General features: G+C 44.9%; 1 protein-coding gene across 1 annotated transcript in view; it reads right to left on the bottom strand.

Moving 5' to 3' along the window:
- LOC139364548 (procollagen galactosyltransferase 1-like) overlaps positions 1-16,753 on the bottom strand; it is a 28,423-nt gene extending 11,670 nt beyond the window's left edge. Inside the window, exon 1 of the mRNA XM_071101369.1 lies at positions 16,342-16,753. Coding sequence (XP_070957470.1) covers positions 16,342-16,559 — 218 coding nt within the window. The 5' untranslated portion in view covers positions 16,560-16,753. The remainder of the gene's footprint in view (positions 1-16,341) is intronic.
- Positions 16,754-16,796: the final 43 nt, after the last annotated feature.

The following is a 16,796-nucleotide window of genomic DNA, read 5'->3' on the forward strand; positions in this document are numbered from 1 at the left end:
CCGATTTAATCGGTATCTGCTTTTTTTGGTCCGCCAATAATCGGTATCGGCATTGAAAAATCCTAAATCGGTCGACCTCCAGTAGTGACGTCTCTAACACTGCGATGCAGTGCCTTAGACCGCTGCGCCATTCGGGAGGCAGGCCTTTTCTAGTCTATCGGCTATTGGTCCATCTCCCTCTGCATAGCAAAACTGCAGTTATGCCAGCCGCCACTCACCGTCTGAGTCACATGCACTGCACAATGCAAATTAATGTCTAGCTGGGAAAATCAGTAGTAAGCAAGTTCATTCTCCAAAAGAAAGGTGGAGTATTAAGAAATGGATGAATTGACAATGTCAAAAATCAAATTATTGTTGTTAATTCAGTAATAATAAGGTAATCTACTCACGTTCGCATACGCCGATTCATGGACCGTCTATCCGGGTTGCATCCGGTTTATACGGACCAACATCACGTCACTAGCACTCAGCGTGCACAGAGAGCAGCGCGAGAAGCGATGACATCAACACATCATCCAAAAACATGTCAGACGAATATAAAATGGTAATATCTTGGCCTGTGAGTGATGAAAAACAATTGGCCTCAGCGACAATTATTTGAATAATTCAATGGATGTTTTGTGCACAAAGGCAATGACTAAAATGTCTTATTAGGAATTTTCTAATCTGACTTCTCTATGTGGCCGTGCACGGAAATCGTCTATTTGGGCCGGGGCATCAGTTAAACTGTAATACCGATGCAAAACTGTAGGAGCAGTCAAAACCATGCTTCTAGATCATAACCCTGAAATGAATACAGGTTTAGGAGATATTATACGTTGTGTACTATGAAATAATATCAGTCAGTTAAATGTACCTTTTATGAATTATAAAGCCTTTTATGCTTAATTCTAATAAAATAATTTAAAAACGTGACGTTAGCTAATGAAAATGGTCTCATAGGAGATCTTATACGTTTTCTAAGCCTGTGTTAACCAGAGGCCTATCAATTTTTTTTTTTACAAAAACTCATTCATTTTCTCATACCCTTTGTCCAATGAACTAAGGCGGAGTTAGTGCCTACAAAAATATGTCTTTACTATTGCTCTCTAGCTGGCTAGATAAACATGGTGCTAAGATATCAGATAGGAGCTAATAGAAAATGTGGCTAGCTAGCTACATGCACCATTTTCGGCAACGAGCCATCTGGTTTGCTGATCTGACCAGCCGCAATCGTATCCGTACATTGACATGCATCATCGTTTCATAGGTAGGAAAAACTTTGCTCTCCTTGTAAGATATTATGCACATTTATGGCTTGGTAGCAAATGTCATCGCCATTGAGCTAGTTCTCGTTGTAGCAGTAAACAGCACCAAGTGATACACTACATGACCAAAGGTATGTGGACAGCTGCTCGTCGAACATCTCATTCCAAAATCATGGGCATTAATATGGAGTTGATCCCACCTTTTCTGCTATAGCAGGAAGCTATAAGAGCATTAGTGACGTCAGACACTGATGTTGGGCGATTAGGCCTGGCTCACAGTCGGCGTTCCAATTCATCCCAAAGGTATTAGATGGGGTTGAGGTCAGGGTTCTGTGCAGGCCAGTCAAGTTCTTCCACACCGATCTCGACAAACCATGTCTGTATGGACCTCGATTTGTGCACGGTGGCATTGTCATGCTGAAACTGGAAAGGGCCTTCCCCAAACTGTTGCCACAAAGTTGTAAGCACAGAATCGTCTAGAATGTCATTGTATGCTGTAGCATTACGATTTCCTTTCACTGGAACTAAGGGGCCTAGCCCGAACCATGAAAAACAGCCCCAGACCATTATTCCTCTTCCACCTAACTTTACAGTTGGCACTATGCATTCGGGCAGGTAGCGTTTTTTTGGCACCGGCCAAATCCAGATTCCTCCGTCGGACTGCCAGATGGTGAAGTGTGATTCATCACTCCAGAGAACCCGTTTCCACTGCTCCAGAGTCCAATGGCGGCAAGCTTTACACCAGTCCAGCAGACGCTTGGCACTGCGAATGGTGACCTTAGGCTTGTGTGCTGCTGCTCGGCCATGGAAATCCATTTCATGAAACTCCCGACGAACAATTATTGTGCTGACTGACATTGCTTCCAGAGGCAGTTTGGAACTCGGTAGTGAGTATTACAACTGAGGACTGATTTTTACATGCTTCAGCACTCCTGTTCTGTGAGCTACCACTTCGCGGGCTGAGCCGTTGTTTACACTTCACAATAACAGCACTTACAGTTGAGTGGGGCATCTCTAGCAGGGCAGAAATTTGTCGAACTGACTTGTTGGAAAGGTGGCATCCTATGATGCCACGTTGAAAGTCAGTGAGCTCCTCAGTATGGGCCATTCTAATGCCAATGTTTTCCTATGGAGATTGCAAAGCTGTGTGCTCAATTTTATACACCTGTTAGCAAAGGGTGTGGCTGAAATAGCTGAATACACACATTTTAAGGGGTGTCCCCATTCTAGAGTATGAGCGATGGAGAGAGATATGAGAAGATGTGAAAGGGAGCGGAGTTACAGCCTCGCTCTATCCAATCGTAGCAGTAGGATCAAGTTACAACCCACCTATTTCTTAAGGGGGCAGTATTTTCATTTTTGGAAAAATAACGTTCCCAAAGTAAACGGGATATTTTGTCAGGACAAGATGCTAAAATATGCATATAATTGACAGCTTAGGATAGAAAACACTCTAAAGTTTCCAAAACTGTAAAAATATTGTCTGTGATTATAACAGAACTGATATTGCAGGCGAAATCCGGAAGTGCCTCATGTTTTGAAAGCTCTGTGTTCCAAAGCCTCCCTATTGAGCAGTGAATGGGCTATCAAACAGATTACTTTTTCTACGTATTCCCCAAGGTGTCTACAGCATTGTGACGTAGTTTTACGCCTTTATCTTGAAGAATACCCGTAAGCGGCTACATTGTGTAAGTGGTCACCTGATGGCTATCCGAGTGATTCTCACGTAAAATACAGAGGTAGCCATTTTTCCAATCGGTCCTACTGAAAAACCAATATATATATCGAATAGATATTTGAAAAACAACTTGAGGATTGATTATAAACAATGTTTGCCATGTTTCTGTCGATATTACGGAGCTAATTTGGAATATTTTTCGGCGTTGTCGTGACTGAAATTTCCAGTCGATTTCTCAGCCAAACGTGAAGAACAAATGGAGCTATTTCGCCTACAAAAATAATATTTTTGGAAAAAAGGAACATTGGCTATCTAACTGGGAGTCTCGTGAGTGAAAACATCCGAAGCTCATCAAAGGTAAACGATTTAATTTGATTGCTTTTCTGATTTTCATGACCAAGTTACCTGCTGCTAGCTGGACATAATGCTATGTTAGGCTATCGATAAACTTACACAAATGCTTGTCTTGCTTTGGCTGTAAAGCATATTTTGAAAATCTGAGATGACAGGGTGATTAACAAAAGTCTAAGCTGTGTCTCAATATATTTCACTTGTGTTTTCATGAATAGGAATATTTTCTAGTAATATTTATGTCCGTTGCGTCATGCTAATTAGTGTCAGTCGATGATTACGCTCCCGGATCCGGGATGGGGTGTCACTAGAGGTTAACACATAGCTGAAATAGCAGATTGAGTTGTTTGGAATTTTGTTGTTTAGAGATGCTCCTGACAGCTGAAAAAAAAAGTATTCCCAGTCATGGAAAATGACAAAAGAAAACTAGTTTCATAAGCATCCGTGATCACAAATCATAATGTTACGATGGACCCATTTGCAATGAACAGATGTTATTTTATATTCTCAAACTAAGAGCAGTGCCTATAATGATGTCCTTCTATATAGGTGTGACATGCTGGAGTGATACTTCTATGCAAACGTTGATCAGTAGCAGGGATACAAAATACAATTACAACATACAAGATACAAAATACCATAAAGATCAATGTATCAAAATAAACTACAAAAAGTGCATTTTATAATGTATTCAATTAAAATACATTATTTTTGTTTATTTAAATACAAAAATAAATTTGCAAGTAGCTGGCCCGAACAGCAACAGCATTGTCAGTAACGGTTACAAAAAAGTTTTTCTTGCTATGACTGTCATATGTTGTTGTTCATCTACCTCAGTTGAGCAAGTCAGTCTGGATAAGAGTGTCTGCTAAATTACCAAAATGTATATGTCAACAGAACATGCCAAAATGAACTGCAAAGCACACTAGGTATTATTATTGGCCTTGTTTCAGGGCAGAGCTCATTAAAATAAATCAAATCAAATTTGCAGATGTTATTGCGAGTGTAGCGAAATGCTTGTGCTTATAGTTCCGAAAGTGCAGCAATATCTAACAAGTAATATCTAACAATTTCACAACAAATACCTAATACAGACAAATCTAAGTAAAGGAATTAAGAATATATAAAATATATGGACGGGCAGTGTCTGAGCGGGATAGACTAAGATACAGTAGATAGTATAGAATACAGTATATACATATGAGATGAGTAATGCAAGATATAGACATGATTAAAGTTACATTATTTATAGGGATTAGTGTTGCATTTATTAAAGTGGCCAATGATTTCAACTCTTTTTGCAGGCTGCAGCATCTCTGTGCTAGTGATGACTATTTAACAGTCTGATGGCCTTGAGATTGAAAAATAGCTTCTGTCTCTTGGTCCCAGCTTTGATGCACCTGTACTTACCTTGCCTTGTGGATGATAACTGGGTGAACAGGCAGTGGCTTGGGTGGTTGTTGTCCTTGATGATCTTTTTGGCCTTCCTGTGACATCGGGTGCTGTAGGTGTCCTGGAGGACAGGTAGTATGCCCCCGGGGATGAGTTGTGCAGACCGCACCACCCTCTGGAGAGCCCTGGGGTTGTGATCGGTGCAGTTGCCATACCAGACTGTGACACAGCCAGACAGGATGCTCTCAATTATGCATCTATAAAAGCTTGTGAGGGTTTTAGGTGACAAGCCAAAATTCTTCAGCCTCCTTAGATTGAAGAGGCGCTGTTGTGCCTTCTTCACCACGCTCTCTCTGTGAGTGGACCATTTCAGTTTGTCTGTGATGTGTACGCCGAGGAACTTAACTTTCCACTTCCTCCACTGCTGTCCTGTCGATGTGGATTGGGGGGTGCTCCCGCTGCTGTTTCCTGAAGTTCACGATCATCTCCTTTGTTTTGTTGACGTTGAGTGAGGTTATTTTCCTGACACCACACTACCAGGGCCCTCATCGTTGATGGTAATAAAGCCTACTACTGTTGTGTCATCTGCAAACTTGATGATTGTGTTGGAGGCGTGCATGGCCACGCAGTCATGGGTGAACAGGGAGTACAGGAAGGGGGCTGAGCATGCACCCTTGTGGGGCTCCAGTGTTGAGGATCCGCGAAGTGGAGGTGTTGTTTCCTACCTTCACTACCTGGGGGCGGCCTTTCAGGAAGTCCAGGACCCAATTGCACAGGGTAGGGTTCAGACCCAGGGCCTCGAGCTTGGAGGGTACTATGGTGTTGAATGCTGAGCTATAGTCAATTAACAGCATTCTTACATAGGTATTCCTCTTGTCCAGATGGGATAGGGCAGTGTGCAGTGTGATGCCGATTGCATCGTCTATGGACCTATTGGGGCAGTTAAGCAAATTGGAGTGGGTCTAGGGTGACAGGTAAGGTGGAGGTGATATGATCCTTGACTAGTCTCTCAATGATGACAGAAGTGAGTGCTACCAGGCGATAGTCATTTAGTTCCGTTACCTTTACATTCTTGGGTACAGGGACAATGGTGGCCATCTTGAAGTATGTGGGGACAGCAGACTGGGAAAGGGAGAGATTGAATATGTCCGTAAACACACCAGCCAGCTGGTTTGCACATGCTCTGAGGATGTGGCTAGGGATGCCGTCTGGGCCGGGAGCATTGCGAGTGTTAACACGTCTTAAATGTCTTATGTCGGCCACGGAGAAGGAGAGCCCACAGTCCTTGGTAGCTGGGAGCAAGGCGTCGGTGTCTGCGACGTACAGTGCCTTGCGAAAGTATTCGGCCCCCTTGAACTTTGCGACCTTTTGACCCATTTCAGGCTTCAAACATAAAGATATAAAACTGTATTTTTTGTTTAGAATCAACAACAAGTGGGACACAATCATGAAGTGGAACGACATTTATTGGATATTTAAAACTTTTTTAACAAATCAAAAACTGAAAAATTGGGCGTGCAAAATTATTCAGCCCCTTTACTTTCAGTGCAGCAAACTCTCTCCAGAAGTTCAGTGAGGATCTCTGAATGATCCAATGTTGACCTAAATGACTAATGATGATAAATACAATCCACCTGTCTGTAATCAAGTCTCCGTATAAATGCACCTGCACTGTGATAGTCTCAGAGGTCCGTTAAAAGCGCAGAGAGCATCATGAAGAACAAGGAACACACCAAAATTATTCAGCCCCCTTAAGTTAATACTTTGTAGCGCCACCTTTTGCTGCGATTACAGCTGTAAGTTGCTTGGGGTATGTCTCTATCAGTTTTGCACATAGAGAGACTGACATTTTTTCCCATTCCTCCTTGGAAAACAGCTCGAGCTCAGTGAGGTTGGATGGAGAGCATTTGTGAACAGCAGTTTTCAGTTCTTTCCACAGATTCTCGATTGGATTCAGGTCTGGACTTTGACTTGGCCATTCTAACACCTGGATATGTTTATTTTTGAACCATTCCATTGTAGATTTTGCTTTATGTTTTGGATCATTGTCTTGTTGGAAGACAAATCTCCGTCCCAGTCTCAGGTCTTTTGCAGACTCCATCAGGTTTTCTTCCAGAATGGTTCTGTATTTGGCTCCATCCATCTTCCCATCGATTTTAACCATCTTCCCTGTCCCTGCTGAAGAAAAGCAGGCCCAAACCATGATGCTGCCACCACCATGTTTGACAGTGGGTATGGTGTGGTCAGGGTGATGAGCTGTGTTGCTTTTACGCCAAACATAACGTTTTGCATTGTTGCCAAAAAGTTCAATTTTGGTTTCATCTGACCAGAGCACCTTCTTCCACATGTTTGGTGTGTCTCCCAGGTGGCTTGTGGCAAACTTTAAACAACACTTTTTATGGATATCTTTAAGAAATGGCTTTCTTCTTGCCACTCTTCCATAAAGGCCAGATTTGTGCAATATACGACTGATTGTTGTCCTATGGACAGAGTCTCCCACCTCAGCTGTAGATCTCTGCGGTTCATCCAGAGTGATCATGGGCCTCTTGGCTGCATCTCTGATCAGTCTTCTCCTTGTATGAGCTGAAAGTTTAGAGGGATGGCCAGGTCTTGGTAGATTTGCAGTGGTCTGATACTCCTTCCATTTCAATATTATCGCTTGCACAGTGCTCCTTGGGATGTTTAAAGCTTGGGAAATATTTTTGTATCCAAATCCGGCTTTAAACTTCTTCACAACAGTATCTCGGACCTGCCTGGTGTGTTCCTTGTTCTTCATGATGCTCTCTGCGCTTTTAACAGACCTCTGAGACTATCACAGTGCAGGTGCATTTATACGGAGACTTGATTACACACAGGTGGATTGTATTTATCATCATTAGTCATTTAGGTCAACATTGGATCATTCAGAGATCCTCACTGAACTTCTGGAGAGAGTTTGCTGCACTGAAAGTAAAGGGGCTGAATAATTTTGCACGCCCAATTTTTCAGTTTTTGATTTGTTAAAAAAGTTTAAAATATCCAATAAATGTTGTTCCACTTCATGATTGTGTCCCACTTGTTGTTGATTCTTCACAAAAAAATACAGTTTTATATCTTTATGTTTGAAGCCTGAAATGTGGCAAAAGGTCGCAAAGTTCAAGGGGGCCGAATACTTTCGCAAGGCACTGTACATTTAATTTAGCAGACGCTGTTATCACACCATAGTGTATCAGCCTTCTGATACATACGCAGGGTGAACCACTATAAACATTTTTCATAGAAAACTATTTTGTATTTTGAAAATACATTGGAGTGTAGTTCAGCCCAGTGTAATTCCAATTCCAAAGTACTTAAAATACGTATTTCAAATACATGCAACAGAAATACTGCCCATTTTGGATCAGTTGTAGGCTAATATAAGTCCCAAATGGAAGACAAATAGATTTTGTTACCTGTAGCACCATAGCTACACTCCACTGATAAGCCAAAACAAGCTCAATAACTCAATGCATGCAGACACTCATATTGAATATGCATTCACCTGCATTGTGAGTATGTCTATGCCATCTTAATTTACCAAGTTTATCAAGAGATTTACCATTCAAGTAAAATAATATTATGTAGTTAGATTGGTAAAAATAAAGTCAAATGTATTGTGTGATTTTAAAATGTATGCATTAACGAATATACACTGCTGTCATTTTGTCATCAAAATGTTCAAATGTAATGATATTGAATATCAGCCTAAAATAATCGGCCATCGGACTCCTTGACCCCCAAAAATTGGTATTGGCCGTAAAAAAAATCCATATCTATAAGGGCACAAGGCGAGACCCAGATGCATACACAGGAGGCACATGGTAAGAGTCTTTGAAGTTTATTAAATCCAAAAAGTAGTAGGCAAAAGAATGGTCGTGTAAAGGCAAAAGGTCAAAACCAGTTTCGAGTCTAGGAGGTCCCGAAGGGCAGACAGGCTCGAGGTCAGGGCAGGCAGAATGGTCAGGCAGGCGGGAATAGAGTCCAGAAAACTGGCAAGGGTCAAAACTGGGAGGACTCGCAAAAAGAGAATAGAAAAGGAGTACGGAAAACACGCCGGTTGACTTGAAAACATACAAGACGAACTGGCTCAGAGAGACAGGGATAAATACACCAGAGAAAATAAGTGAAACCTGGAGTAGGCAGCCAAAGCAGGTTCTATCTTCTCAGTGTTAAGTGGATTGCTAATGTCACACTGGTCTGTGAAAACACTGCAGGTCCTTGCTAAGTTTGTTCACTCCTGTCTCCTCACTCTAGCTGTCCAAGATTTACTTACATACTCAACAAACTCCCGATTACACAAACCAAGACCTCTCCAAGTCGTGTACAGTCGAAATCCGCTCCTCCTCTGCTCTCCAGAAACCATATGCATGGGTAGCCAACAAAATGTAATTCTGTCATTGGTTGTGTAGATCCAGATAGGCCTATGCCTTTCATATTGGATCTGAGGCATATATAGTTGAAGTCGGAAATTTACATACACCTTAGCCATATACATTTAAACTCAGTTTTTCACAATTCCTGACATTTAATCCTAGTAAAATTTCCAGTTCTTTGTATATATTTTTTTACCTTTAACTAGGAAAGTCAGTTAGGTCAGTTAGTATCACCACTTTAAGAATGTGAAATGTCAGAATAATATTAGAGAGAATGATTTATTTCAGCTTTAATTTCTTTCATCTCATTCCCAGTGGGTCAGAAGTTTACATACACTCAATTAGTATTTGGTAGCATTGCTTTTAAATTGTTTAACTTGGGTCAAACGTTTCAGGTAGCCTTTCACAAGCTTCCCACAGTAAGTTGGGTGAATTTTGGCCCATTCCTACTGACAGAGCTGGTGTTACAGAGTCAGGTTTGTCAGCCTTCTTCCTTGCACACGCCTTTCAGTTCTGCCCACAAATGTTCTATAGGGTTGAGGTCAGGGCTGTGTGATGGCCACTCCAATACCTTGACTTTGTTGCCCTTAAGCCATTTTGCCACAACTTTGGAAGTATGCTTGGGGTCATTGTCCATTTGGAAGACCCATTTGCGACCAAGCTTTAACTTGACTGATGTCATGAGATGTTGCTTCAATATATCCACATAATTTTCCTGCCTCATGAAACCATCTATTTTGTGAAGTGCACCAGTCCCTTCTGCAGCAAAGCACTCCCACAACATGATGCTGCCACCCCCGTGCTTCACGGTTGGGATAGTGTTCTTCGGCTTGCAAGCCTCACCCTTTCCCCCCCAAATATAACAATGGTCATTATGGTCAAACAGTTCTATTTGTGTTTGATCAGACCAGAGGACATTTCTCCAAAAAGTACAATCTTTGTCCCCATGTGCAGTTGCAAACCATAGTATGGCTATTTTATGGCGATTTTGGAGCAGTGGCTTTTTCCTTGCTGAGTGGCCTTTCAGGTTATGTCGTTATATAGGAATCGTTTTACTGTGGATATAGATACTTTTGTATCCGTTTCCTCCAGCATCTTCACAAGGTCCTTTGCTGTTGTTCTGGGATTGATTTGCACTTTTCGCACCAAAGTACGTTCATCTCTAGGACACAAAATGCGTCTCCTTCCTGAGCGGATGACAGCTGCGTGGTCCTATGGTGTTAATACTTGCGCGCTATTGTTTGTACAGATGAACGTGTTACCTTCAGGCGTTTGGAAATTGCTCCCAAGGATGAACCAGACTTGTGGAGGTCTACAATTGTTTTTCTGAGGTCTTGGCTGTTTTCTTTTGTTTTTTCCCCATGATGTCAAGCAAAGAGGCCTTGAAATATATCCACAGGTATACCTCCAATTGACTCAAATGATGTCAATTAGCCTATCAGAAGCTTCTAAAGCTGTGACATAATTTTCTGGAATTTTCCAAGCTGTTTAAAGGCATAGTCAACTTAGTGTATGTAAACTTCTGTCAATGGCCCCTTAATGTCCAGAGGGGGCGGAGGAACCTCCCGCACCTCAGACTCCTGGAGTTGGCCAGCCACCACCGGCCTGAGGAGAGACACATGGAACGAGGGGTTAATATGGTAAATCGGTGAGAAGCTGTAACCTGTAACTCGTTCAGTCTCCTCAGGACTTTAAATGGCCCCACAAACCGCGGACCCAGCTTACAGCAGGGCAGGCAGAGGAGCAGGTTTCGGGTCGAGAGCCAGGCCCGGTACCCCGGTGCAAACACCAGGGCCTCACTGCAGTGACGGTCTGCGCTGGATTTCTGGCGCAGCACAGCGTGCTGAAGGTGAACATGGGCGGCATCCCATGTCTCCTCCTCGCGACCCAGAACCAGTCGTCCACCGCAGGAGCCTCGGTCTGACTCTGATGCCAAGGAGCCAGAACCGGCTGATACCACAGTACGCACTTGAAGGGGAAGAGGTTAGTGGAGGAGTGGCGGAGCGAGTTCTGGGCCATCTCTACCAGGGGCACGAACACCGCCCACTCCCCCGACTGGTCCTGGCAATAAGACATCAGAAACCTACCCACATCCTGGTTAATGCAACCGCTGTCAGATTTCAAAAAATCTTTACGTAAAAAGCATAATCTGAGTACGGCGCTTAGAGCCCAAATCAGCCAAAAGAAATATCTGCCATGTTGCGCAGTCAACATTAGTCATAAATAGCATTATAAATATTCACTTACCTTTGATGATCTTCACCAGAATGCACTCCCAGGAATCGCAGTTCCACAATAAATGTTTGTTTTGTTTGATAATGTCCATCATTTATGTCCATTTATGTCCAAATAGCTTATTTTGTTAGGGCGTTTGGTAAACAAATCCAAAAGCGCATTCAGGTCCAGTCGGACGAAAAGTTCAAAAAGTTATATACCAGGTCAAAGAAACTTGTCAAACTATGTATAGAATCAATCTTTAGGGTGTTTTTATCATAAATGTTCAATAATGTTCAAACCGGAGAATTCCATTGTCTGTAGAAAAGCAATGGAACGAGAGATATCTCTCATGTGAAATGCGCGTGACTGAGAACGAGGCTGCTGGCAGACCCATTAGTCAAACAGCTCCCATCCGCCCCCCCTTCACAGGCGAAGCCTGAAACAACGTTCTAAAGACGGTTGACATCTAGTGGAAGCCTTAGGAAGTGCAACATAACCCATATGTGAATTCGATTGAGGTTTGTAGTTTTTGAACTCAGCCCCTGATTACCCACTTCCTGTTTGGATTTTTTCTCAGGTTTTTTCTGCCATATGAGTTCTGTTATACTCACAGACATCATTCAAACAGTTTTAGAAACTTCAGAGTGTTTTCTATCCAATAAAAATATTAATATATTAGCATCTGGGACTGAGTAGGAGGCAGTTTACTCTGGGCACGCTATTCATCCAAAAGTGAAAATGCTGCTCCTCTGTGTCATACAGCCGGGACAGTGCGTCTGCCTTCACGTTCTGGGAACCTGGTCTGTAAGAAAGGGTGAACACAAAACGGGTGAAAAACATGTCCCACCTTGCCTGGCGAGGGTTCAGTCTCCCCGCCGCCAGGATGTACTCCAGATTGCGGTGGTCAGTCCAGATGAGAAAAGGCTGTTTATCCCCCTCAAACCAATGTCTCCACACCTTCAAGCCTTGACGACAGCCAACAGCTCCCGGTCCCCCACGTCATAGTTTTGCTCTGCGGCGTACCCGAGCGCTGAGAGCTCACGGCTCCTATCCACCTCCACTATGAACGCCAAAGAGGGATCCGGATGGGCCAGCACGGGAGCCGAGGTAAACAGAGCCCTCAGGTGACCAAATGCCCTGGCTACCTCAGCCGACCACTGCAAACGTACCGGGCCCCCCTTCAGCAGTGAGGTCATGGGAGCCGCTACCTGACCAAAATCCCGGATAAACCTCCGATAGTAATTGGCAAACCCTAGAAACCACTGCTCCTCCTTTACCGTGGTGGGAGTCGGCCAATTACGCACGGCTGAGATGCGGTCACTCGCCATCTCCACCCGAGGTGGAAATGCGGTACCCTAGGAAGGAGACAGACTGTTGGAAGAACAGGCATTTCTCAGCCTTGGCGTACAGGTCATGCTCCAACAGTCGACCAAGCACCCTGCACACCAGGGACACACGCGTGTAGCGGAGTAAATCAGAATGTCATCAATATACACCACTACACCCTGCCCGTGCAGGTCCCTGAAAATCTTGTCTACAAAGGCTTGGAAGACTGATGGAGCATTCATCAACCCGTACGGCATGACGAGGTACTCATAATGCCCTGAGGTCGTACTGAACGTCGTCTTCCACTCGTCTCCCTCCCGGATATGCACCAGGTTGTAAGCACTCCTGAGATCCAGTTTGGTGAAGAAGCGCGCCCCGTGCATTGACTCAATCACCGTGGCGATAAGAGGTAGACACCACGGTACCCCACCGTGATCTGATTTAGGTCTCGGTAGTTAATACACGGGCGCAGACCTCCCTCCTTCTTCTTCACAAAAAATAAACTTGAGGAGGCGGGTGAAGTGGAGGACCGAATGTACCCGACACAGGGATTCGGAGACATATGTTTCCATAGCCGCCGTCTCCGCCTGTGACGACAGGGGAAACACGTGACTCCTGGGAAGTCTACCAGGAGATTTAGCGCACAATCCCCCCGTCTATGGGATGGTAATTGAGTCGCCTTCTTTTTGGAGAAGGCGAGAGCCAAATCGGCATAGTCGGGGGGAATGCGCACGGTGGAGACCTGGTCTGGACTTTCCACAGTAGCACCTACGGAAACCCCTAAACACCTCCCCGAGCACTCTCGCGACCACCCTGTGAGAGCCCTCTGGTGCCGTGAAACAGTGGGGTCATGACAAGCTAACCAGGGTAGGCCTAGCACCACGGGAAACACAGGAGTCAATGAGAAAGAGACTGATTCTCTCCGTGTGACCCCCCCCTGTGTCACCATGCCCAGAGGAGTGGTGGCCTCCCTAACTAACCCTGACCCTAATGGTCGACTGTCTAAAGTGTGAACTGAGAAGGGCATAGCCACAGGAACGATGGGGATCCATAAACTATGTGCAAATGATCTGGCTATAAAATTCCCAGCCCCGCCTGAATCGACGAGCGCCTTATGCTGGGAATGCGAGGAAAACTCAGGAAAAGTAACAAACACAAACATGTGTGCAACAGAGGGCTCTGGTGAGAATCGTGCCTTCTCACCTGGGGTGATGCCAGAATGCCCTGCCTGCTGCCTCGACCACCAGAGGAACCAACCCGGCACCGACCGGCAGTGTGACCTCTGCGGCCACAGATGGTGCACGAGACGGAACTTCCTCCGGTCTCCCTGAGCGCAGCACCTCCCAACTCCTTGGGCATTGGAGCAGTGTTGCTGGGGGATGGAACGGACAGACCCCGCTCTGGACGTCCACGGGTAGCCAGCCGGTTATCCAGCTGAATGGACAGGTCCACCAGCTGGTCGAAGGGGAGGGAGGTGTCCCTGCAGGCCAACTCTAGACGGACGTCCTCGCGCAAACTGCAACGATACTGGTCAATCAGGGCCCTGTCATTCCATCCCGCTCCGGCAGCTAGGGTCCGAAAGTCCAAAGCGAACTCCTGTGCGCTCCTCGTACCTTGACGCAGGTGGAAAAGACGTTCACCTGCCGTTCTACCCTCGGGCGGGTGGTCGAAGACTGCCCGGAAACGACGGGTGAACTCCTCAAAGTGGTCCAGCACCGCATCTCCCTCCACCCACATGGCGTTGGCCCACTCCAGGGCTTTCCCCGAGAGACATGAGACGAGGACGGACACCCTTTCACGGCCCTAAGGAGCCGGGTGGACGGTGACCAGGTATAATTCCAACTGAAGCAGGAAACCCTGGCAGCGAGCAGCCATCCCGGCGAATCCCACTGGAACCGGGTGCAGGGGGAGCGAGTAGTGGAGGCCCCTGTAGTGCTGGTGGAGGTGCCGGAGGAACTCCCCGTCTCTCCCCGTCCATAGCTTGGACGATGCGGTCCATGGCGGCGCCGAGATGGTGGAGCATCACTGTGTGTTCCTGGACACGCTCCTCGACCCCCATACCAGGGGCACCTGCTCCTGCTGACTCCATAGATTTGGTGTGGAATTCTGTAAGGGGTGCGTAACTGGTGGCAGAGAAGTCAGACGCAGGAGAGCAGAACTGGGTAATAACCGGAGCAGTTTATATACAAAACCACCGGCATCCAGAATAACAACATATGGGTACAAAACCCGTCGGGCACCAGAAAACAATGTGCACAATCACTACAACAAACAATTCCGCACAAAGATATGGGGGGAACAGACGGTTAAATACAAAACACGTAACGAGGGAATGAAAACCAGGTGTGTGGGAAAACAAGACAAAACAAATGGAAAATGGATCTGCAATGGCTAGAAGACTGGTGACATCAACCGCTGAACACCGCCCGAACAAGGAGAGGAACCTTAGTCGTGACATACTGATAGCAGCGGTGGCGCTTGGCTTGCACGTGCAAATTCAGAACACACAACATTCTAGAAGTAAAAGCTTATTTAACACATCAAATAGTGCTATTGTCAAATAGTGTTATTTGACGTGTATCTTTTTTGACACGCAAAGACCAAAACGGCGTTCCATAGTATGTCGTGAGTCTAATAGCAGTGACGCTATGAGTGTGTAACTCCGGTAGGGCAACATCTGAAAAATAGCGCATTTGGTAGTGTGTACTGGTGCTCGACCAGTCGCGAAAATCAACATCACCCACGCCCTAGTCAGTCCAGGTACATTGGCCTGTACACAACTCATTCACTAACAATATATATATATCAGTAGTAGCCTAACCATAGTAGAGGTTCCAAGTTATTGTTTTTTTTTATTTACCTCAAAACATCATCAATACACTGTTTAGCAATAGGCTACACAGTATTTTATCTGACCCCGGAGGTTAATACCAAGAAATACTCCAATTGACCTCCATCCCACCACTCACTCATTTAGACTGCTAAAATATAAAGATCCACAGTCCCCTCCCCGCTTTCATCATGGGGGACAATCAAGAGATTTTCTGTGGCTATATTTCCTGTAGTCATCATCTCAGTTTAATAGCTTAACTATCTGATCAGTATCTTGCCTATCCCTTAGGGCGACACATTCATAAATCTGACTAGTGAATAGTCTGCAGACTGGGGGTATATGCTCTACTTGGCAAAGGTGAGAAGAAATACAGTAGAAGACGGATAGACAGGTCTCAGCTAGTTACAAGGAGGGGGCTCTATCCTTTCTGTGTTTCCAATGGGTGAATTATTACCACGTAGGCACTGGACAGTAGTAGCTGCTACTAACTCAACAGAAATGCCAAACATGACCAATTCAATTGAACACTATGCACCATGCAGGGCACTCAACGTAATTAATTCGAGAATATGGTGACGTTGCAGGAAAATGACTACCCCGTTTTCCCCCTAAATACTTTCCCAGGCAGTGCAAGACTCAATGAAAGTCGCGCCCACCTCGACTGGATTCATCTTTCCGGAACCTTTGTGATGATAGCTGTAATTCTGATGTTGCATATGTACAATGTGGTTGGAGCTAGGAAAGTTGCTTTTGACTGTCATCTAAAAATAATAAAATGGACCAGTAACGAGGAATATGACACCCTGCCCTTGTAAATTACAGTAACATTAGCTATCGAACATGCTAGCCACAGCAATACCATCATAAAACAGAGACCATACCTCACATTTAAACTGAGAAACTTACCAAACTGCCACGCGGTCCTTGGGATAATTCAGACGTTCGATAGTTCCAAGGAAATAAGGCAGAGAATGTTCAGAGTTGCGGCAGACAAGGGCAATGAGGACCCGAGGGGCAAGAAGTGGTGATTCGGGGCTCCAGCGTTCTTCGGGGAAGTATCCTTGAGCTGGTCCGGAGAACAGTAACGTCAGGGCGGTGGACAGAAGGAAGATGTACCGGTGCATCGCAAAGCACAGCAAATGGAGAAAAAGCAAGTTATACACTAACAAAGACGCACACTATGCAGAAAGAGCAAATATTTCACTGACTTGAAGCCCTTTCAGGAAAATATGTCACTACCGACAAAAACGCAACACCTCAGTGACAACGCTGCAAATAGTCTCAGGCTCTACTCAACCAGAGGATTAAAGGGAATGTCGTTCAATGTTTAAAGGGGATGGGCCTAAATTACACGGTGGTTG

The sequence above is a fragment of the Oncorhynchus clarkii genome, chromosome 13, assembly GCF_045791955.1.
Source record: "Oncorhynchus clarkii lewisi isolate Uvic-CL-2024 chromosome 13, UVic_Ocla_1.0, whole genome shotgun sequence".
NCBI lineage: Eukaryota > Metazoa > Chordata > Actinopteri > Salmoniformes > Salmonidae > Oncorhynchus > Oncorhynchus clarkii.